The following is a 22441-nucleotide window of genomic DNA, read 5'->3' on the forward strand; positions in this document are numbered from 1 at the left end:
TGTCTTGATGTGGTTTCTTATTTACTTGGTTATTAGAAAAGAATACGAAGATATTGTAAGATTTTTTATAGACTATAAATTCTTTTTTCTTTTTTCCTTTTGCCTTTTGCCTTTCTTTTTTTTAGCATTTCTAAATACATAAATAATCATGGTCTTATAATTTTACAAAAGAGCATCATTATAATGAAAGTAATTCCCTTTCATTTTTTGTTTTGTTTTTTTTCCTCTCCCCCAATCTAATATTTAAGTTTTCCAAAAAGAAGTAAAATGGATAAGGAACACACACACACACACACAAAAAGAAGAAGAAGGGAAAAACGAGCATAAGTACCATTCATCATGTCTTCTCAAATATAACTCCCAACAAAGCTCCTATGTTTTGAAGCACAAAAGCTAACATGGCTTGTAACTTAATTAGTTGACACTTCTTAGTCTTTCTAATAGAGACATCTAGTCAAATTCTTCACCTCTTAACTATTGAATAATATATATATATATATATATATATATATATATCAAGGGAAAGAAACCAAATATGTTAATATCAAATTGCAACAATGGTACTTGTTCCATATCCAAATTATCAACCTAGATGTTATTGCATACATTCATTACATGCTAACACAAAACATTTAAAAAAAAAAAAAAATTGTTCATAGTTTTATCTTCTTCACAAGTCATATATCTCATTATTTGTATAAAAATAAATAACCCCTTGATTAAGGAAAGAATCAAAATGGGAGAAAATTATTAGGTTATAGTTCAACGAAATTGTGCCATTTCTTCTCACATTCATGGTGGACCTTACAATGAATTTAATTTCTGAACTCCACCATAAATATGAGAAGAAAGAACACAACATCACTACATTCTAGGAGTACCAAAGTGAGAAGGCTTAAGTCCCTAGGCACTGTTAGACAAAATGAAGTTGTCAAAATTTAGCAATTCTGAAGATTTCAATGGGGATCCCCAAACAAGTAAGGAAAAATAATTCTCAAGCAAGAAAACGGTTTCATTGCGCCTTTGCATGAATACACACTGGCCTAAATTTTTTTAACTCACAAAATTATATCTACATCTAGTTGAACAAAATGTGGCATTTAAGTAAGTGGAAACTAACGACTCTCATGCTTTGATAGGGACACAACTCACACAAAGGTATTAGCCATGGCAAATACAGAAAATTTAGAAGTAAGAATACAACTATTTCATTTATGGTTCAAAGTTCAAACCAAAGTGTAGAGATTATCACATGCCACAACCTAACGGAGAGAATAATTTAGAAGTAAGAATAGAAAAGAAAGCCAGTCGTATATCTTGTTATCTTATTACCATATGTACCACTTATATTCAATCTAATTCATTGGTAACTTAGATGTTTTATACCCCGATAAATAATAATACAAACGCCAAGCCTCTATGTCCGACTCCCGTCCAACCGGTACCAATTCCAATTTTCCCAAATTCATCTTTAAACCCGAAATAGCTTTAAAGGACATGAAAATTGTGCTAAGTGGATACCTTGCCTGAATACCATGCATATAGCCTGCATTCAATCTAACTCATTATTTCTCAATAAAATTCTAAATTCTGTTAATTCACAACTAAATCCATGCAACACAAGGACTTGAACCTTTTTTCTTTTATTTTGCTGAATCCGTGAACGAGTTTAGCTTTAGGATTTAACAGAGTCTTCCAAGTTTCTAAGCTAACCAACAACTAGAGGGACAGGTCCACCTTTAAAAAAAATATTTATTTATTTTTAGTATATTACCATTTCTAGTCCTTTATTTAAGTTTTGGGCAAACCCTTTTAATAAGAGAAAGTCCAGAGTTAACATTGTTCTTTGTAAAATAATACCAGTCGACCGTATTGAAAAACTTAACCCCTTTGGTCCAGCATCAAGGTAGTCCTCCTTGCCAGATCCAAAAAAAAAGGGGGTAGTCCTCCTTGTTCTAACAACAAAATCCTAATAAACCCATTTAGTAACCATAAAAATTAGTGCAATGTAGCCTGCAAAAATATTCACTATTGATGCAAAAGGTGTCAATTTATCAATCCAATTATGGTTCTACTAACAGCCTTTAGAATGGTGCACTACCAGAATCTCTGCACTTACACAAATTTGGCCTTAAAGCCCAATTATTAGAATTAGTCATCTAATTCAAAGCTAGACTTTAGGGTTTGTAAATTCTCTTTACAAGTTGTTTCATTAAGTCTTAAATGGCCCCTGAGGCCTAACTAATAAATTTGACTCTATTTTATAAACTAATCAAAAAATTCATGAACTAATAGTGTTTTCTTCTTTTTAAATTTAACCATAATACTTTTGATACTTGAATTGGCTTGGATCATTTATAACGCCATATACCGAATACACAACATCTTCTCATCAATAATTAATTATCACAAAAAAAAAAAAAAAGCAAGTTCCTAAGAAGTTGTGAAGCCAATCTTCCTCAACCCCAGGTTGAAGGAACGAACACAACCACTGGTGAAAATAAATTTGACTCAAAAGGAGCCGATACAAATTTGAAGGATAGAAATTAGAAAGGGAACAAAAGCCAGAGGGAGAAGACTTTGAAATTTAAAACCCTTGAACAGAAAGACGAACTAGAATAATGCTCAACAAGATTTGGGGTAATTAAAAAGAGAGCCTAAAGAAGAGAGGTTTCAATCTCCAATAGGACAAAAGGGGGGGGGGGGGGGGGGGGGTGGGGGGGGGTGGGGGGGGGGGCATGGAGGAGGATCAAATTCAAACAAAGAAATAAAAACCAAAAAATGTAAATAACTATTGAACCTTTTAACTTCATAATACACATGATACATATCAGGATCCATCTCAAATTCAAAATCAATATGAGGTTATCTCATTCTCTCCTCACTGTTTGAAGATGTCAAAAACCCAAGCATATTTTAAAAGCTCCACCCCCACCTTATCATCAGAAGATAATAATTTTATAGTACCACTAATTGTGTTCCGAGAGGTAAACTTGTTTCAAGGTGCTGCCTGGCATGACTTCTAGACTCGCTTGTCAGAATTCTTAGGTGTCCATCTATATGGATGGCGGGGATTGATAATTATCTTTTCAGGTGACACGTTATGACTTAGTATGTAAGCTGCAATCTGCAGATCAACTCCACACCCAACAAAGCCAATTAATTCAACCACCTCGAGGCATTCATGTCAACGTTTAGACTTTTTTACCTCCATTTTCGCTTTCGTAGGCTTGCCTTAGTCTTTGAACTGCACAAGGAAAAGGTTAACATCACATGGTTGTTCAAAGACAAGAAGTCAAAGAGAGAATATAAACAATCAAAACTAAAAAATTATATATAAAAAGCAATGGTATCATCACCCAAATTATGAATCTAAAACTAGGCAATATGCCATCTAGCTGTCCCATGAAAAATAAGTTAAATCGCTATAGCACTTTCTACATGTAATCCAACCAATATGCATGGGTTAAATAATCTAAGTATCATAATAAATTTGTAAGGATTTCAATTTGAAACTTATTTTAGGGGTTTTACCAACTAAATGAGCCATTTAAATGAGCTGCAAAGGCCTAATCCCAACATACCACATTCTTTGCAAGTATCACATTCCCACAATAATCCAGATTCTAGGGAAGATGGACGTAAGTCAAGAAATTAACTGCTTTAACTAGTATTTAAACCTAAAAAAAAAAGCTTTCCACTATTCTTTCCTAATGAACCCTCTTTAGTACAGCAAAAGCAGCTTCAGCAAGCAGGTAGAAGCAAAACTCATATTACCATGAATATGTTCAACCTTAACATAATGTCAGATCGATAATACTTTATCCAAATCCAAATTATCAATATCAACCTAGATGTTATTGCACATATACAAGCTAAGACAAAAAAAATAAAGAGATCATAGACCTATTTTCTTCACAAGTCATATACCCTGTTATTCTACATAAAGATACACAACCAACTAATTCAGAGTAAAACCGTTAAAGTGGGAAAAAAAAAATCCCCAATCATCAGCACTCAACAGGTTTGGAAGTCCTCAATATCCCCAACATAGTAGCTTGTTTTTGGATTATGCAATGCAAACCAACCCCAACCCCCGCCGCCCCCCCCCCCCCCCCCCCCACACAAAGGAGCAAGGTTTCATCTTTTCCCATAAAAAAATAAAAGAAAAAACAAGAAATCAATTTATCTTACAAGTTTACAAACAAGTAAACACAATTCACAGGCAAAATTAAAGTTTTATTATGCCTTTGCATTAATTACACACTAACCTAAATGTTTTCCATTCACAAGTTCATTGTTACATCTACCGGAGCAAATGTGACCCTTTAATAAGGGGAAACTGATGTGTGAGTCATATCTTGATATGGACAAAAGGTGTTAGCAATGACAACTTCATAAAATTTAGACATAAGAATATAACAATTTCATTGAGAGGTTGAAACCAAGTGTAGATAGAGATTATCCCCATCCCACAACTTTTTTTAGAGAGCGAGAGAGAGAAAGAAAGAGAATAGTTCATATGGTCTTATTCGACTAACATTCAAAAATACAAGACAGGTTCTGGATGGGTTTCTAAGAACTATGGGTTAGAGAGGGGCTAGCTAATCCAAGGGTTCACAAGTTAGTGTGCAACGATAATATGACCCAAATCCAAATTATCAATCCAGATGTTATTGCATGTATACTATATACATCATAGCACATATACATCATAGCACAAGCCTAACAGAAAGTTAATAGGCCTACCTTGTTCGCAAGTCAATTCATCTCATACTATATGAGAATACAACACCAGTCCAAGGAAAAACCACCAAAGTGGGAAGAAAAGTTCTACCCCAAGTATTGTAAGACTAAATAAAATTGTCAACCTTTAGTAGGGTTTGATGCCCCTTGAGGTAGATCCCCAGGATAATAGCTTCCTTGTGGAATATGTGGTGCAAAAAGATAATTGCAAATTGCAAATAAGAAATAAACCATAATAGGGTATCATCTTTTCTATAATAAGAGGGGGAAAAATCAATCTCTCCTAAAAGTTTGAAAGAAAAAGTTAGGAACACAATTTTCATGTAAGATTATGCTTTTACTGTGTCCTTGCACTAATTACACACTAGCCTAAATCTATTCAAATCATAAGTTCATTTCTTTTGGGTTAAATTGGATGATCCCAAAGACGATGGCGGAAGTAACAGTTCAGTAAACAAGATGGCAATGAAGTATGGAAGGCAGTTCTTCTAAGTTAGTTGAAATGCATTCATAGGAAAAGGATGTGCCTTATTTTCAGGGGAGAGAAATATCTATAGATAAGCTTAAACCTTTATTTCTAGGGACACTATATCTGTGGATGATGACCACGGTTCACTTTTCATATACATATTTCTTGCTGATTTTACTTAAAATAAATAAATATATATATATATATATATATTTCTTGCTGATTTTAGATCTTTTTGACTTTTAGATTTTTTTTTTTCAGGGTTCTCCTCTTGTATATGCCTTGTGTTCAAGGGTTGCATCCCTTATGCGCTTCTTCTACTAAAATTAATTATTACTCATTAAAAGAATTAAAACAAATTCATTGCTACTTTTACAAGAGCAAAAATTGTCATTTTAATATAAAAATATATAGCTTTACTAACTCTCATGCAATGATAGGTTGAAACTGATAAGTCTTGATCCCAAAACCTCACCCTCCATATCATAATAATGAAAAAAAATAAAGTACTAGTTGAGATATTGCTCATGGATACAAAGTTTTAGCATGGAAACTTCAGAAAATTTACACATAAATCTACAAAAATTACATTAGGGGGTCAACCAAGTGCAAAAACTATCAAAATCCCTCTTTTAATATAAAAAAAGTGGAGTTCCTATTTCATAAGTCTAAAAGCCAAAAAAGAAAAGAAAGGTCCTTTTTTCCTTTAAAGAAAAGACCTCAATAACCCATTGAATGCAGCCCAACAAAACAGGGTGTGATCAAGATTCAAAGAGGGGCATCCAAAGCACAGAATAAACAAATCCAGAAAGAGCATGGAAATTGTAATTCAACAACTATTCACGGATTCAATCATCAAACTTTAAACTACACACTTCTTGTTTATTATAAGTTATTCCTTAAGGGGGTTTTACTTTCTAATTAACAATTTATATGAGCTGCAAAAAGGTCTAGACCCAGTGAACCACATTCTGTGCAAGTGCAAGTGGCATACCATGTTTCCACTCTCTTCTACATTCTACAAACCACAATCCAGAATTTAGGAAAGCTAGATGCAAGTAATCTAATTAACTTCTTTAACAGTGACACGAGAAATTGGAGAATTTGCCTACATATGCTTGTGGCAGGTTCAGGTTTATAACAATTTGTGAATATAGGGTTTACATTTGTAGAAGAAAGTTTTACGACACAAAATTGGCTTTAGTTTGGTAAGTTTTTTATGCCTATTTAATAGAATAAGTATGTAAAGTTTAAGGGTTTCCAAAGATGAGGAAGGATTTGACTTTGGCTTGTAAGGATGAAGGGACAGAAATTTTTAGAGTTCTATTAACACTATCTGTGAAAAATACCCTAAGAAGTAGAGGAAAAAAAGAGATAAGAGAAATGGAGAAAAAAGAACGATAATGCCAACATGTCTCCATCATTTTTTTTATAGGCCATGTCTCAATCCTAAACACAACCAAGATTTTCAGTAATCAATCCATATACTCTTCAAGTACAATCTGTACAAACCTATCCAGGTGTAAGGAATAGGAAAATGTCTACCCCAGGCATTGGAAGACAAAACAAGACACACTCAGCAGGGTTTGATGCCCATCAATGCAGATCTGCAGAATAGTTGCTTGTTTGTGGATTCTTTGGTGCAAGAAATATATGCAAAACCAAAGGACCTCAACAATCCTTCACTACAACCCAACCCAATAATTTGTGATCATGTTTCAGAGAATTATCATGTCAGTTTGGATTCAAAATAATGATACAACATGTTCAGGTTGGCTAATGGGTTAGGGAGGCACAGCTAATTCAAGAATTAGGGTATTTTAATCTAGTTTCATAATTCTAAACCATTGAATGCTTCAAACATTAATCTTACATTACTCAAGGTGATACATTCCATTTGAATTGAATTTTCCTTCAGTAAACAACATGGAAAATTCAAATAATGATAATGTTATGATAGGAGAGAAGTCTCTTATAGACTTGTCTGGAAAAGAAAGTAAAATATTTATTACATTATTGTGCAGCAGTGGTTGACTTGGATTCAAAACATTGAACTATAATGAAGATAAAAACATTAATGAGTAACACAAACTTCATGATAAATAAAGCTAATCAATCCATGCTATGTTTAATATGAGCACATCAGGTCCGAAAAAACAAAACATAATGTTAGAAGTTAACAAGATGTAGCTTTGTTGTTTAGTGACATTCAAAATGTAAATGAAGATAATAGATTAAAAAAAAAAAAACTTAGACTGTGAAAAAGAATAGTACACTTGACCAACTACCAACCTCAAAATAACTGGTGGGAAAGGAAAGCTTTATAATAAGCATAAAACAAATATGTAAAATAGTAATGAAGGAAACATACACTTTACCTACCAAAAATAACACCCCTTTTGCGACCCTCTCAGATAATCAATTTTTCTATTAACACCCAATTTCAAAGAACTATATCACGCACCCCATAAATCAGGGAAAAAATATACAAAAGCTATGCCTAATACATTTGGTGACATGGCAGTTTGGTACATGTGGCATATGCCATATCAGGCATTTATGTTAAAAAATAAGAAAAAAAATACAATAGATTTAATTACAAAACTAAGAAAATAAACAATTTCTTATTTTTAGTTGCAATGCCAAGTGTACTACACTGCCATCTCATTATTTTTGTTATGGGTAATTTATGCATTTTTCACATTTAGGGATACATTGCTACAATTTCTTAAAATGGGGTGTGAATTGCACACATCAATATTTTAGGGTAACATTGCAAAATCAGTAATACTTTGGGTGGGTGGTAAAGTAAAATTTACCCAAAAAGAAACAACATCCAATCCACAACAAAAATTTAAATCACAACAAAAATTGATAAGCTTTCTTCTTTTGTTTCTATGTTCTTTCTTTCAAAAAATAAAGAGAGGGCTGGGGGGGGAGCAAAAAATTGATTTACATACTAACTACATATGTCCAATACAAGTGTCTCTAGCTAAAAGATATAGGGAGGCTGGAAAAGACTCTTGATGATATAGCAGGCATGTGGCCTTGCAAAAGGCTGGGGTGTGTACTTGAATGAAAACTTTTCCACTGCTCCTAGATATTTAAATGACACAAGATTTTCTGCATAAATATCAAGACTTTCCAAGACACGAGAATATCTCCAAGTGCTTTAGCTTGAGTGATGGGCTGGAAATTTTGCAATTCATCACATGTGACCTTGATATATATAAGGATTCAAGAAGTGAGCAAGCAGATAAAATGTATTCGAGAGCTTCTCTAGTCACCTCAATAGAGCACAGATGAAGTTCACTTAACAAATCAAGTCTGTAATTACGAAGCATTGGAGGCATGAGAGTGTATGACCGGTTATTTAAAGCCTAATTACAAGTGAAAATCAAATGAAGCCTTTTAACTCCCTTTTGAAATGCAAAGCTGATCCAACTATCAATATCACTTTTAAAATGATCACCATACATAGAAAAGTGAAGGCAAAATTCATCTAAATGTGTATCCTTATGTAAATTGAGTACTTGATTTACCCAATCAACAAATCTCTTCTTTTGAACAAGAAATGGTGGTATGTAGGTACGAATTGAGACAAATCAAAGAGAGTGGGAGTGGGAGGTTGAGCATTTAAAAGATTCACTATGCTCACATCATCTAGCTCTAAACAAGTAATGCCATCTGCAAGCAAGGACACTAGTTGTTATTACTTCTTCTATAGGTAAGAGAGACAAAATGGAAACAAGTATTTCATCTTGCAATTTATCAATACCAATCTAATCCTCCAGGTAATTTTGAGTCTTGTGACAGTAAAAAATTTCAAAGAAAGGACTATTTTTCACATGTTAGCAACAAGCACATAAAAATAAAAAAAATGTGCTACCTTAAAGGATATTTTGGAGTTTCAATAGTATTTAGATTAAATGCATAGAAACAAAGTGTGAAAGTGTCACCTTGAGTAGAGGAAATTTTGAATCAGGCTGTCCTAATTTCCTTCTCTTACTTGAGATCCCTTCCATGGTGTTGGAATTTTCATTTCAATTTAGCTTCAAATTATTACAGTCTGCAAAAACAGGCAAACAGTCAAAAACCAAACTTGAGCACAAATTCAAATAAAAACTGAAATAATCAAAAATTAAAAAAACAGAGAATAAATCCTCTAGCGTAAATAAAGGTGAGACCTTCTTCCTCTTTATCTCTAAGAATCATATATTATAAGTGTGATAGACCTTTACCTAACACAATGGATTTACTATGTATGAGCTAGAAGAGGTATTAAAACAACAACAATAATAACATGATACATGTCAGCAACAGAAACAGAAAGCAGAAATTGGGTCCTCGGCAAGAGAAATAGAGAGAGAGAGAGAATGAGGAATGGAGGAAATAGCTATTCCCTATCTATTCTGATTCAACATAACCACCAAGGCAGAGTTTGAACATATTGCTTCAAGGCTAGCTGGGCGATTAATGAAAAAGCCAATCCAATAAGCATTTGCCCTGTCTGCATACCTTCTAGCAAGACAAGCATGGGCCTTGATAATTAATGGCAGTAAATTTCAATAAATTTTGCTTAGTCAACTAAAGGTAAAAGGAAAAACAGTAATGCTTACAAGAAATAATCATCAGTTTTCAGTGGCCTTGATTCATTTGCTGCATATTTTGCCGTAATACAGATAGATGGTGCAAAATACAAGGCATTAAGTCAATCGTCCTGAGAAAATTAAACACACTCGTAAATGCATTACTAAGACTAAGTGAAACATATTGAACAACTGATAAAGAGAACGGTAGAAAAACAAGAATGTTATAAAGCTCCATTCCCATTTTGAAATTAATTAAATTACATACCAAGAAAAGATACAAAACAATTTTAACAATAAGAATAGAACAAAAGAAGCAAAAGAAGAAGCAAATACCTCTAACAAGTACATTATATAGTGGCTAACTGAGAGTATCAAACAGAGAAGATGTACCACACCTGAAAGACCCAATCTACAGGGATCGGGATAGGAAATCATAATATCTTTCTAATTACCAAGCTAAATGTTGTAATAATTAACATACCCAACTCAAAAATAAGTTTAGAGAACATGAGATACAGCATGGTTTTAACATAGATTCTAAGAACACTTTAACTCAAATTTGCTAGTAGAGAAAGGAGTAGTATAAATACATGGAGAAATTATAGAAATTAAATTCCCAACTTAAACCCTTAATCTTTTTTGAGAGCGATTATCCAAATCATCTAGTAATGGACCTGATATCAAGAGTCATTATTTGTAAATCTAGTGCTATATTTGAGTTTTGAAAATTTGCTTTTCATGCTGCATTATATCTGGCCACCTTACTGTCGAAGCATGTGATGTTAAAACATCCAACAAAGTGTCTTCTTCCTTTTCTAGACTTTGCAACAAAAGCATGCCACTCCATTTGGTATCTCTCTTCCAAATTCCATCTAGGATTAAAATAATTTGTCAATCCTTGATGGGCCTACCGTCTGTTATAACTTACGAAGTCTGAGTATCTTCTGTTAACTTGTTCCTGTTGATTGTCTGCATAAGCTTGTTGATACATGCAAACAAAAGCCTCAGACATTAGGAGAACATTATAGGCATTAGCACTTGATTTCTGTGAAGCTATATGGCCTAGAGAGTGGAAAGTAGAGTTTTGGAAATGAAGTCAAAGGTTTCTATATCAAATCTATTGGACGAGCCATTTTAAAAGTGCATTTTAGTGAATTAGGCTGAAACTCTGCTGTCTTTATGGATAAATCTGACCCAAACCAGATAGCTCTGGAAAAGGTGTAGAACACAAATAGGATGTCCATTATTTCAGTTTCTCTGTGACAAAGGTTACAATCAGCATCACAGCTAAGCTTTCTATCTAATTAGACTGCCTTAACTGGCATAGCATCATTCAATATTTTCTAGATAAAAGTGAAACTTGGCAGAAATTTTTAACTTTCCCCAAGATTTTCTAGACTTCACTGTTAACATCATTAGTTCCAGTACTGTCACTTTCATCATCACTTCCCATTCTCAAATACCTCATTACCACATACCAAAACACTATCCTTGTAATAGTAAAAAGGTCAAGTACTTTAGAAACAGATTTATTTTTCTTTGATATGTTCGATAAATGTATGACTCCCTTCAACTGGCAGGAGACTCTATGGATAGGTTAAAATAGAACGAAAATAGAATCATAAAGCAGTGAATGTCCATGAACATCATGTGATTTTTCCTTTTCAAATCCTTTAATATATATATATATATATATAGTAAAAAATTCATTAAAAAACATGGTGTGCAACCCTACTTCAGAACTACACAAGAGATATACCAACAATTATTAATGATAATTACAAAGATCAAGCATCTCAAGTAAATCAGAAATGGAAACTTGTACTAAAGTTGATATCCACTTATAGGATCTAAGAAATGGAAAATTTTTAGAGTTTTGAAAGACAAAACCTTAGCTATATTTAACAAATCCTCTATATTTCATTTCTATATTTTCTTCTTCCAAGCCAAACTTAGTTAACACTCTTTGTATCCTTTTGTCACCAATTAAACATAAAATTCTTGACTAGTAAGCCCAACCATGTTCACATCTAATCTCTAAACATAACTTCAGAAGTTCACCCAATGCATTGGTCCATTTTCGTTACCAAGCCGCCTTACACTTGTTCTTGTGATTCCTCTTTTTCTCTCAAATACAGAACTGTCATGAATGAGCTGCATAAACTCATAAGCTTCATTCTTATGTGCCACCTATTTTCAATATAACAATTCTAGACCATATACATATCGCTCAATGAATTATCACACTAATACTATTCACTAAAAAATGTTTCAAGCACCAATAGACAATTACTTGTCTCGTTTGGTTGTCTGCTTGGTTGTGACAAGAATTTTCTATTCTTATGGTTGTCTGCTTGATTGTTAAAGGAATTTTCTGTTCTTATGGTTGTCTACTTGGCTGTTACAAGAATTTTCTGTTTTTATTAATATGCATCTACCATCTCTCATACTCCAACAAGAAACTAGAGGAAACAGTATCATTATGGGAAAAAAGTAATAATAATAATAAAATCCAAAGGTAACATGGTCAAAGTTTATTATGGGAAAAAAGTAATAATAATAATAATCTAACAATAATTTGTTTTCATGGTCAAAGTTTAATAATCCAAAGGTAACAAATTATTGTTAGATTGCAGGTTTTCCAAGCATGTCAAAGTTTATTTTGTTTCTCAATCATTCCACTCACATGGCATCCAAAATTATAATTGTAAATCTGAAATAAAATATATAAATTGCATAGGTTTTGGATTTAGCTATAAACATTCACCTCCCCTAACCCCCCAGGAGGTTTTCTCCCATGATGATCTGGTAGGTGAACAAGAACAGCGAGCAAGTTTTAAGCTTCAAGGTGGAGAATATCAGTGATATTAAGAGAACGCCTCCAAAACATCCCTTTTGGAATGGCCTTTTTGTGCCCATTTAAATATACTTCAGCAAAATAAAAATCATATAAAGACAATCAATGAATGAAATAGTACATCATATCACCATAAATAGCTGTCCAATTCACAAGTAACTTTGAAAATTATTTTCTTAATTCAGGGGCTATTTTGATGACCACAACTTTCCCCCACATTTAAGATGATTTTTCTGTACTTAGAATGCAGTAAAGTTGATATTTTTAGCATTTAGGTATTATTTAAGTAAAATAGTAGACGCTAGAAGAAAAGTCCAACTTCACATTTTTATTAACCATTACTACAAAGAAATTTCATATATTTTAAGAGAATTTGTAACTTAGATATACCTAATAACTATGGTTGTAACAAATAATATGCTAATTCACCACCAAAAAAAAAAAGAAAAAAAGGAAAAAAAATTGAATTTTTAAAATTTTGAGCTTCACCTGCTTGTATATCATGTTATCAATGCAACTTGAGTCTTGAGTTTACTAAGATCTTTTGTTAAATAGGTAGGATATAGTCCAAACACCACCCATAGAACCAAAATGGTCACATCATCAGCAACCGACCAATGTCTCAACCCCCAACCAACTCAAATTACACATAAATTAGCCACAAACCAATAAACAGCCTAATAAGCTTCATCTTAAAAACAAAGTTCCCCAAAACTACACCAATAGACAACCATAATAATACAATACATCAAAAAATAAAGAATTAAAGGCTCAACCTAAATGAAAAATATACATAAAAATTAAAACAACAGTGGTCTTTCTAGAAACAATTATTGTGAATGTTGAAATTATATTGGGCACATTGATAGATCACTTTTAACATTGTCATTGGTCTTTATTTCTTCAATGAAAGTACATTGTGTATGGGTGAAAGTCAAATTACTGTGTAGCACCTCCAAACTGGTGGCCATTACATGTGGTGCTTGACATTTGGTTTTTTCCCAAGAATACAGTCACGATGAGCGGGAAAGCTGCACTCTGCACAGTAGTAGAACCATTGTTTGGGATCTCGTTCTTCCTCACAAATTTCACAATAATATTCACTGGAGTCATCTTCAGGAGTATAACGGAGAGTGAATGGATGTTCATGTTGGTTGTACCATGTGGTTTGTGGTAGAGTAGCACATTTAAAATCTAGAACAAATTCACAAGTGGAACAACGGAATACATGATACCTTTCAGAATTACAACTACTACACTTTTGTTTAAAGGTTGTTTTGGAGAGGTAAAGACGATGCTCATGACAAGCATGAGTAAGGGTGTCTGGTAATAAAATACATAGAACACTGTAATTACGTTTGCATTTCTGACAGTTGTATTTTAAGCCATTGCAAGTCTGGGCACAGGCACTACAGGAAAAAGAATCTTGCTGATAATTGAGGGTGAGAGGGTGATGATGAAGTGGGTATTGTTTTATTTTGGGTAATTTAGAACAAGATTTATGAAGAAAGAAGCTACACGGAGTACAACTGTAAAATGGAGAGAGAATGACTTGTACGCACCCGTTGCATTTTATGTTATTCGGAATCTCATCAGTAAGCTTCAAATCATGCTTGTGACTGAAGTGTTTGATTTCTGTGGCTATTTCAGTTCCGTCCTCCCCCACAGTGGTTTTTATGACTTTGCAAATTTCTGAGTCAAAGGATTGATGGAGCTCTGTATCTTCAGATTTTGACTCGGTGGACTGCTCCTCTTTAAGTTCCTGCAAATTTATGTGCTCCCGATTCCAGGAGAGCATAGCACAATAGAGGTGGGCAGCAAAATCGCATCTTGAGCAATAGTAAAGCCAGTGTGTATCCACTTTTCGAACACAGAGTCGACAAATTGGAGAGTCGGATTGATGGACTTCAAGAGAAGGGGTGAGGTGGAGAGGGTGGTTGTGACGATAAACTTTCAGTCTGCGTGGGCAAGCAGCACAACGTGAATGTATACCGAAATCGCACTGGGCACAAAGGTAGGGCAGATTGCCTTTTTTGCCACAGAAGTCGCAAGTGAACTTCAACCGCTTCCAAATGCGGGTCAATTGATGGTCATGGACTTCAGTTTGGATGGTGAGTGATAAAGAAGAACATCTGATGTGAATGTTGAAGTTGCAACGGTAACAACAATAACTGTATTCAGCACTCTTTTCTCCGCAGACATCGCATTTGCTAAAGTTGTCAAATTCTTCTCTGTTCTCATTAAGAAATGTATACATGCCGAAGAGAATAAGAGGATGATTTGGGTGTGATGGATGGTGCAACCCAATAGGTAGTTCAGCACATGATTTATGATGAATGTACCCTCTGCATTTGTTACAGCTGTAGCTAGGACCAAATACTGGTTCCTTGCACCCAAAACAAAGACGTCCACTTCTCTCGTTTTCATTAAAGACCAACGGATGCTGCCAATCCCGCCAATGTTGAAGCTCCATCTTCTGGACAATATCAAATTTGGTTAGAAAATAATGACAGTGCAAAACAAACTGAGAAAGAGAGAGATGCACATGAGATATTTGATTGAAGCCTGGTAGCATTTGTTTTCTCACTAATTTTCATCAAGTCACACGGAACAATTAGGAAAGTTTTGTATAAAGAGTAGAGACCAATACCAAATAGACAATCTCGCACTTCTCCACTAAGCTTAGATGCTAATGCTCTCGTTGGCTGGGCTTGCTCAAATTTGATTTGGAAATCCAATTTTTAACGTTAGCTTGTGAGATTAGAGGTGGGGATTATGGGATTTTAGGGAATATAGGAGCCATTTGGGTACATTCGAAGCTGGATGCTGATGAGTTTGGATTTGTTCATTTAGAATTAGTAGGGTGAATTTGGGCCTGAGAAGGTGGGTGGGCTTACTTAATAAATATTAAATAGAACTATTGATTTTTTTTTTTTTTTTTTTATAAACTAAATGGAACGACTAATTTAGTTTCCTTAAAGTAATGTTTATTGGTTTTTTTTTTTTTTTTTCCGAGGTAAAATGTGGAAGACATTTGAAAAGTTATATATATTGAGATAGATAAGAGTTTTTTAAATTAGTATTTGAAAATATTATGAATTTTCAACTAAGGCTGTTAATAGAAAAAAATTTGAATATTTGATATGCACTGTGTATAAGTTATTATTTACATTACAAAATGAGTTATATTTTATTAGGGTCCTCATGTCAAATATATGAATGTAAGAACCTCTTAATTTGAAGGTCTCCACTCTCCATGTATAATAATAAACAAGAAAGCTAATAAAAAACAAGAAAGACATTATGCTTCCACAAAAGTTTCAACTATAATTGATCTCCCAGTTCTTGTGACCAAAAAAAAAAAAAAAAACCCTTAGATTTAATAGTAGGAGGCATTGACAAATAAATGTTGTGAAATTTTGCATATGATAAACCTATGATAGATATTTAATAAGATTGTGATTCAAAAATATATTGTTACTTCAAGTAAAAATTAACAACTAAATAAGCCTAAAAGTTTACTACATTTAACATTTATATGACAAATTTTAAGCAAGCAAATCAACATACTATTTTTTTAAAAAAAACACATCTATATAAACAAATTTGCAAAAGCAACTATCTATACTTACATAAAGAAGAGTTCAATTCAAGCTTTAAAACACACCTAGGAAAGCTTCCAAATTAGCCTAAATTTCAAATTTTTTTTAGAGCTAAGTTTATGTGAAGTTCATCTATTACTTCTTCTATATATAGGATCATTGAGCCACTATGCCAAAAATACCTTCCCCAACAAAAAAGAAAGTGAAACAAAGAAAGAGCATAAGAAGCAAACACATAGACAAGTATTGATTCTTGCTTGTTTAGATTTATATACCTAAGGCATTTATGCCTACTTGAATAGATTTATATACCTTTCTTTCCCTTTAATTTTGCTTCAAAACATACCTATGGAAGCTTCCAAGTTAGCCTCAATTTCAATCTTGTTAAACTAATTCCTTGTGGAGTTACATTCATAAATTCTAGTTCTACAATCATTATGTCATTGTGCCAAAAATACCTTCTCCAACACAAAAGAAAGTGAAACAAAGAAAAAACATAAGAAGCAAACAAGTAGACAAGTCATTGATTCTTTCTTGCTTAGATTTTTATATCTAAGGCATTTATGTTTCTTTATTTGATTTATATACCTTTCTTTCTCTTTTATTTTATCCTTTGTCCCCCATGGTTAGACTTCATTCTAACTTTTCCTCTATCTTTTTTCCACCATTCTTTTCCTAAACGTGTCCATGCTATTGATTTATTCTTGAATTCATTCATTAATGAAATTTATTTAGACATCTCTATCTAGATTATATATACATATAATTCTATTTCATTTGTGATATTTGGATTATAACTTTTTTAGGTAAAATATATTCAAAATTGTAATTTAAAATTTATAATATTGATTTCTATTGCTCATGTTAACGAGAAAGGTAATTCAAAAATTCTATGTTGTTTTATTATTTAAATTATGAAGAATCCAAAGTCAAAGTTCAATCTCTATGAAAGATGCACCATTTATAAATTCTACCAACATCACAATTGTCATACTCTCAATCAATCCACCATGATTACACTCTTGAACAAAAAATACATATATTCTTAGGGATCCAAACATTTTAAATTGTCAAACTTTACACTTATGTTTTGGATTTAATTTTGCAACAAGTATATAAGTGCCTCCCAAATTTTCTTAATTTTATAGGAATCTTCTAAAATTATTTATATAGTTGATATTACTTTGAACCCTTAATTTTGACATTCTAATTTCACCACTAACTATTTTTCATACTGCCATTGTCACCACCACTACCACCATCTCATTGTTAATGCTTTAGCCACTGCCATCACCATCCCCATTTTCACCGCCTATTAACACTATTATGTGAAAATTCAGAGGATTTGGAGTAAAGAAAAAGAACCACTTGTTAACACTATTATGTGAAAATTCAGAGGTATTGGAGTAAAGAGAGAAAAGACAAAGTAACATACTAACTTGCTAAATAAACTTAATCATATGCTTTTCCTTCTCTCATTCGTTACATTTCTCTTTCTATATCTTATTGGATTAATGTTTCCCTTCAATGAAGAGATTATTATTTTGTGATTATTTCTTGATTTTTAAGAGAATAATAAATTACACTAAGAAGTCAAGTGAAGTTTAGAAAATATATTTTCTTATTGAAAAAGCGATTATCCTAAAGTTATATTTCATGTATTCCAATCCATTGCTCTACATGTTTACATGGAAAAAAAAAAATATATATATATATATATATAAGAATGATCATCAAGAATGAACGCTTTTGCTTCAAAATGTCTAATACCTAAAGCCACAATTGGCCCAACCAACACCTAACCCCTTTAAATCCAAACAATTACTTGAAGGTCATTAAAGTCGTTCTACAAAACCAACACGCACATGGTCCAAAATCCAAAATCCAAATCCATACATATGACCTAAACTCACCACAAAACTAACAACCTAAAGCCATAACTTGTCTTCTATGAATAACAAACTGCTTTTATGTTGATTCAAACACACAAAAACACAATTCATAACTCATAATACAAGAACTACAAACAAAGTGATGCATAAAAGCAATGATACTATCACACCCGCTTTTTTATTTCCGTTGTTTCATATTTTCTAGTTTTTAAATGTGAGCATTTTATTCTCGTTTTTTGTTTTAAATAGTATATGTAAATGAGTGTAAGAAGATATATTCTGGAAAAATAATAATAATAACATAAGAAAATCAAAATTAGTTTAAATCACCCAATTACCCCTAAACTCAACCAGATCATCCTCACCAAATCTAAAACAACGTGGTTTAATTTGAAGCTAATGCCAACAATAAGAGAATGATTTAGGTTAAACCTAAAAAGGAAAAACTATAAAGAAAATAAAGAAAAGGATGAAAGAGAGTTTCAGTCAAGGTTAAGACAATAGGAGGAAAATAGAAAAAGAAGGGGAAAAAAAAGCACTAAAGACTAAGAAAATAGATTTTAAAAAAAGGAGGATTAATGGGTTAAAGATAAATATTCAAGCAATGGTTATCAATCCCATAACAGTTATAGAAAATAAATGCTAAATAATTCTATGATGGTTAAGAACCTTGCTTCATGTGACAAACAGTCACCACCAATTAGTCTCTAACACTCAGTGCCACAATTTTATGGTGTCAATGTTTTGAAAATTATTTTGCTTATTCAAACACGGATAGGTACCATCATACAGGAATAGGATATTCATCCTTTGCTGAAAATGGATTCAATAATGCTTGAATTTCTTCAAGTGTTCGCCCCTTGGTCTTAGGTGCCAACTTTGCTATGAACAAAACAGTTAAGCCACATACTTGAGAATATGAAGAAAGTTCCTGATAAAAAGTAAACATAAATTTAAAACTAAAGTGATCATATTGCAGTTTGTACCCAATAGAACTCTATGAAGAGATAAGACTAGTTTGGTACCTGCTGGCTCCAATCCATTAGAAAGTTAAAAGCATATGATATAATCCAAGAACCTAACCAACTAACCAATGTCACAACTCACAAGGCTACCTGCTGAGCCCTTTGTGTTTATGGGAAATATCTAAGACGGAAACTATTCCATTCAGTCAACCATAGGCCTTCATGGCCATTATTTGAAAATAAAAGATGGTGTTTCAAGTCTGATAAGGTAAATCTACCTCTGACATTATAACCCAAGGAATTCCTCCCATGCCTAATGAGAAAGATCCTGTGTACACCTGATTGCCAAACCAAACAGATAAATTTAACTTAACCAACCTTTAAACACTAAGAATTTGGTTCAAACCAACAGTAGCCAATTGCACAATGAATATAGATTAAGAGCAGTAATAGATGACTAAAATCATATCATAAAAATGCACAACTTTATGCAATACATTCTGCAAATACTCATGCTTTCAAAGCAGCAAAAAGGATTTCCAGATTGCTACTAACTGGTTAAATACAACCAAAGGTAATGGTATTAAATGGCTTCTGTTTAATGAGCTTTAAACTTGGCTTCCACACTCAACTTATTTGAAGACCATGGATAAAATGACAAAAGTTAGAGATAAAAGCAAAAATAACATTTTTTTAAGCAGTTCTTCCTTTGGTTGTATTTTAAGAACAAAACAATTTCTTTGGGATAATTGCAATACAAGTACAATAGCAAGTGCTAAAATTGGCATGGTCTCGGTCCATAATTGAAGATCCTACATAATTGAAGCTTTATTCTTTTAAGAAATATGGAAATAAACTGATGAAACTAGATTTCAACAGAAATAAATTTTTATCTAGAAAAGACTTGCAAGAAGAATGACAATCCCACAAGCAAGCAACCTAAGCATGTTCCTGCTGCAGGAACCTATGAAGATAGTGGAATTCAAATAACTTACACAATAGAAATTTCTCAACCTTCTTACCAATGGAAGTGGCTGTCGTCTAGATCTATTCATCAAAATTACCCCCAATGTCATCATTGGAATTTGTACAAAATCATCGAAATCACTTAAAAAGAATCAAGCAGAAGCATATGTTGGAATTACACAAAGAGAGTCAAGAACCTGAACAATGACCATTGCTATGGTCCCAATACTACTCGAAAACCCTGTCATTGACAAAGTATTCCATTATTCAACTTCCATTACTTGTTAATTATAGGTAGCATTAAATAAGGGAAAAAAAATAAAAATAAAAAAAGAAATCATTTTTTACCAGCTGATATGAATATAGCACTTGCATAAAATGCAATTCCATTGACTCACTGAATTGTTGTAGTACCATCAGGCTAATTCCAACCTAACCTATTTTTGTGTTAGCAACAAAAAAGATCAAACCTGTCTAAACAAGGAAACGTGCTACAAAGATTATAATAGAAAAGCTTACAATGAGTGAATGAGCATATTTCCATTGGAATAAATCAAGAATACTAGCTTTCGAAAGCCGTTGAAGGGTTTTTGTGTACTCCTGTAAAATGATTCAAAACCATGTCAATACTTGTTTCTAAGCAAAATTTTTGGAAAAAAAATTCAAGACTATGTTGAAGGATGTAATTTTTCTAGTTAAAATGGAAACAAAAAGTTATTTTCTCATTGACATCGAAAGTCTAAAAGTTACTCTAATCTCAAAAGCTTCTTGAGAGATATCATCACTCTGCCCCCTAAGGTGCTATAGAGCAGATTCACACTCTTTCTTTCAACCAATTTTTGCCTTAAAAAAAAAAAAAAAAAAAAAAAAAAAAAAAAAAAAAAAAAATCATATGAGCATGTGAGTCAATGCTTGAATTAGCTTTGCCACTTTATAGCATGTAGAAATGTTTGTCAAATCACATGTACTAAAAAGAATAATGGAAGGAAACTATTAGCAAAACTTTTAACTTTTTTTTTTTTGTTTTTTTTTTTTTTTGCATTTTTCAAATGCATTATCTAGAGAGCGCCTATAGTTGGAATAGCCATGTGTGAGTGGTGTGGTTAGTTACAAGCAGTGAAGTCCCACATTGGATAATAATGACAAGAGTGAGATATTATATATAACATAATTCACCCTAGACCCATTGGCTTAAGCTTTTGAGTTAAGTGGTGTCCTGGTAAGGCAATAAGTTATATTAACTCCTCAATTGGAGCCTCCCCACCTTCCAAAAAATGTCTTCTAATATAATTTTGAATAACTCACTAGCCATCTTGGAGACTCTGGAATGAAGAATAGACCAAGAAGTTGTACAAGACATGGGATAGTTCCTGAATTAAGAAAAATAGAAGCCTTGTTATTAAACTACATTCAAATGACAAGAGTACAGGACAAGAGAAGAGAAACTTACCAATTAGAGCCAAAGTTTGCCAGTTCACAAAAGCTCCAATTAGATATGTTAATGATACCCCCACAACAAATCATCAACTGTATGACTGGCAGTTAGTAGGTGAAAAGGCAACTACTTAATACGATTTCCATATTGATGAGACTTTTGACTTACCTGATGAACAGTTGTAAACCCTCGAAGATTCTTAGGTGTTACTTCCACTATATATATATATAGGCACCTAATTGCCATCGGGAATACAATTAATTTTATTGTTCACATGAAGGATTATCCATTAGAATCGCAATCCAACTACTTACCACATAGGAAACGAGTCCCATCCCAATACCTACCAACAATCTCCCAAGGTCAAGCCACCAAGTACCCTTTCAACAAGCACCAAATATTTGACATTAGGAAGTGAAGCTATGATAATATATTTACTCACTACAGATTGATTCTTAAAACAATTTTGGGACCGAGTTGTTTCTGATCACTTATGATCGTCTAAATTCACTTTTTTGTAAGAGCAACTACAAAGTGAGTAATTATGATGCGCCACAATTATTTTTAAATTCCTAATATAAACATCTTTTCAGGTAATGTTAGAGGTTATTATGTAACATCAACATGGATGTTTAAAACTGCAAAAAACAAAGAGATAGGATTCAAAACCTTTGAGAACGCTATGGCAAGCCACCCTGCCAGGCAGAATATATCTGAAAAGTCCATTGTCTGCCTTGCAAAACGACCGACAAATTGAAAAACTGGTGATCTGTGGAGTTTGAACCTTAACAAAACAACTAGTGATAATTCTAGGGTGAAGTACTTACACCTCTTCTACCTATGCAATCTGCTATTTTGCCACTCACTATTGCACCGATCATTGCTCCAATTCTCAATGTTGAACCAAAAAGTGAGTA

General features: G+C 32.9%; 2 protein-coding genes and 1 long non-coding RNA gene across 3 annotated transcripts in view; 1 reads left to right on the forward strand and 2 right to left on the reverse strand.

The window, feature by feature from the left end:
* Positions 1–22441, reverse strand: part of LOC126705708 (uncharacterized) — a 56219-nt gene that overhangs the window by 32659 nt on the left and 1119 nt on the right. Inside the window, exon 3 of the mRNA XM_050404868.1 lies at positions 22352–22441. Coding sequence (XP_050260825.1) covers positions 22352–22441 — 90 coding nt within the window. The remainder of the gene's footprint in view (positions 1–22351) is intronic.
* The window catches only part of LOC126705709 (uncharacterized), a 70526-nt gene that overhangs the window by 21125 nt on the left and 26960 nt on the right, over positions 1–22441 (forward strand). Inside the window, exon 2 of the long non-coding RNA XR_007648410.1 lies at positions 14475–14678. This is a non-coding gene — a long non-coding RNA (uncharacterized LOC126705709). The remainder of the gene's footprint in view (positions 1–14474; positions 14679–22441) is intronic.
* Positions 9861–22441, reverse strand: part of LOC126705707 (uncharacterized) — a 48194-nt gene continuing 35613 nt past the window's right edge. The window contains exons 8-13 of the mRNA XM_050404864.1: positions 19402–19461; positions 18949–19089; positions 14227–15140; positions 12575–12735; positions 10141–10202; positions 9861–9935 (exon numbers count right to left, since the gene is read on the reverse strand). Of these exons, the coding sequence (XP_050260821.1) occupies positions 12675–12735; positions 14227–15140; positions 18949–19089; positions 19402–19461 (1176 nt within the window). The 3' untranslated portion in view covers positions 9861–9935; positions 10141–10202; positions 12575–12674. The remainder of the gene's footprint in view (positions 9936–10140; positions 10203–12574; positions 12736–14226; positions 15141–18948; positions 19090–19401; positions 19462–22441) is intronic.

Source organism: Quercus robur, chromosome 11 (genome assembly GCF_932294415.1).
Source record: "Quercus robur chromosome 11, dhQueRobu3.1, whole genome shotgun sequence".
Taxonomy (NCBI): Eukaryota; Viridiplantae; Streptophyta; class Magnoliopsida; order Fagales; family Fagaceae; genus Quercus; species Quercus robur.